At 42.1% G+C, this 2,500-nt stretch overlaps 1 protein-coding gene across 3 annotated transcripts in view; it reads left to right on the top strand.

Annotated features, from left to right (window-relative positions):
- The window catches only part of slit2 (slit homolog 2 (Drosophila)), a 73,934-nt gene that overhangs the window by 58,446 nt on the left and 12,988 nt on the right, over positions 1 to 2,500 (top strand). For all 3 annotated transcript variants that reach the window (XM_053677682.1, XM_053677683.1, XM_053677681.1), the window contains 4 exons: positions 127 to 293; positions 635 to 767; positions 1,477 to 1,545; positions 2,484 to 2,500. The exon at positions 2,484 to 2,500 is cut by the window's right edge and continues 55 nt beyond it. In XM_053677682.1, coding sequence (XP_053533657.1) covers positions 127 to 293; positions 635 to 767; positions 1,477 to 1,545; positions 2,484 to 2,500 — 386 coding nt within the window. The remainder of the gene's footprint in view (positions 1 to 126; positions 294 to 634; positions 768 to 1,476; positions 1,546 to 2,483) is intronic.

Below are 2,500 nucleotides of genomic sequence, written 5' to 3'. Positions count from 1 at the left end.
ACACACACACACACACACACACACACACACACACACACACACACGGCAAGGACACCTTTCTTTCTCAAAAAACTCCCTTAACTAATCAGCATTTTCCTTTTGGATGTTTTTGACTCCGCCTCTCAGGAACTTGCTGGCCAATCCGTTTAACTGTAACTGTCACATGGCCTGGTTGGGGGAGTGGCTACGGAAGAAACGCATCGTCACGGGAAACCCTCGCTGCCTAAAGCCCTACTTTCTGAAAGAGATCCCGATTCAGGATGTTGCCGTGCAGGACTTCGCCTGTGAGGACGGTACGAGCTGTAACTGCTCAGTGTGTGTGTGTGTGTGTGTGTGTGTGTGTGTGATGTTGTTTCAGCTAAAGTGCTACAACGATAAGCTCTGTCATGCTAACTTAAGTCTAACGCTGTTAGCTTTCTCTTAAACGAATACAGATAATCACACACATACACACAAGCACACACCCCTGTAATCCATTGATGCATGGGTGCCAATACTTTGTGCAGCACAACAGCTGAGCCACAGTCAGTAACTGTGTAGTAGCTGATAATCACAAATACAAAGTACTGATAACTCTGAGGGGTGTGTGTGTGTGTGTGTGTGTGTGTGTGTGTGTGTGTGTGTGTGTGTGTAGGTGATGATGAGAATAGCTGCTCCTCGTCGGCTCGGTGTCCATCAGAGTGCTCGTGTTTGGACACGGTGGTGCGCTGCAGTAATAAAGGACTGAATACACTGCCGAAGGGCATCCCTAAAGATGTCACTGAGCTGTGAGCACGCACACACACACACACACACACACATACTATGTACACACTAAACAACACAATATTACCTATATACATAATAAACAACAACATGTTACACACACAATCTATATACACACGAAACATCAATATACTACACACATATACAAACACACACACACGTTGCAGAGTACACACTAAACAACACAATATCACACACACACACACACACACACGTTGCAGAGTACACACTAAACAACACAATATCACGCACACACACACACACACACACTCTTTACAGAATACACACTAAACAACACAATATCTCACACACACCCACACACACTTTACAGAATTCACACTGAACAACACAATATCACACACACACACTCTTTACAGAATACACACTAAACAACACAATATCACACACACACACACACACACACACACTTTACAGAATACACACTGAACAACACAATATCACGCACACACACTCTTTACAGAATACACACTAAACAACACAATATCTCACACACACACACACACACTTTACAGAATACACACTAAAGAACACAATATCTCTTACACACACACTTTACAGAATATATAATAAATAACATAATATATCTCACACACACACACACACACACACACACAAACAATAGCTGGTAATGTAGTATTTCCTATGTGTGTGTGTGTGTGTGTGTGTGTGTGTGTGTTATGTCTCTGATAGCTATCTGGATGGAAACCAGTTCACACAGGTTCCTCTGGAGCTCTCCAACTACAAACACCTCACACTCATGTAAGTCCCGCCTCCTGAAGAACCAGCCAATCACAACTCACCTCGGCTCATGTGTTTAACCAACCGCTAGTGAATTTAGCTAATACTTTATTGATACAAGCACAAGCTAATATTACTGACTCTCAACTGTGTGTGTGTGTGTGTGTGTGTGTGTGTGTGTGTGTGTAAATATCCATGTTATTATCCATGCCAGCTTTATTTTTCAAAGGGCATGTTGTTGTTTTTTTTTTGCACAAGAGAGCATTGATTGTGCTAAGATTTGATGAACTTTATTCATTTAACCACGCAGAATTTCAACATTTCCACTTCGTGACCTCTGTTTCGTATCCTGTGGCGCCATTACATTACGCGCACGATGAACTGTCAGATATTTGCAAAATAAAATGCGAGATTAAAGGATGTGCTGTACCAAGTGCTATTTAATAAGCTGCTGAATAATAAGGGTGGATGCTGCTACTCAAGACAAATCCCTGCAACCTGGGGGGCGTGACCTATATGCAGGTCATTTGCATAATCTAGATGAGAAGCCCAGAACATTGACTTAATCGGGTACGGAACCCGGTTCTGAATATGAGTAACCTTCCCCGCGTAAATATATTGCCGTAACTGTCGGGCCGAAGTTTTTTATTATGTTTTTTATTCAGTTAATCATCAAACAGTGCTGTTTAAACTCACTCACTTAATGTTCTTCACAGTTTCTGCTGTATTATTGCTTGCACATTCATTCACTGTAGAAATGCTGATTGAGAATGAACACAAAATGGCTCCCTATTTGGCAGGAAGTGCACAACTTGTGTCATATAGGACACAGCCCTGGTGTGATGAGTTTCTTTTGTCATGATTTTGGCAGTAGCTGACAGCTGTTTGTGTATGTGTGAATGTGTGTGTGTGTGTGTGTGTGTGTGTGTGTGTGTGTGTGTGTGTTTGCTTTCTTGCAGTGATTTGAGCAATAACC

Source organism: Ictalurus punctatus, chromosome 29 (assembly GCF_001660625.3).
Source record: "Ictalurus punctatus breed USDA103 chromosome 29, Coco_2.0, whole genome shotgun sequence".
NCBI classification, from domain to species: domain Eukaryota; kingdom Metazoa; phylum Chordata; class Actinopteri; order Siluriformes; family Ictaluridae; genus Ictalurus; species Ictalurus punctatus.
This window is presented reverse-complemented; position numbering and strand designations above follow the sequence as displayed.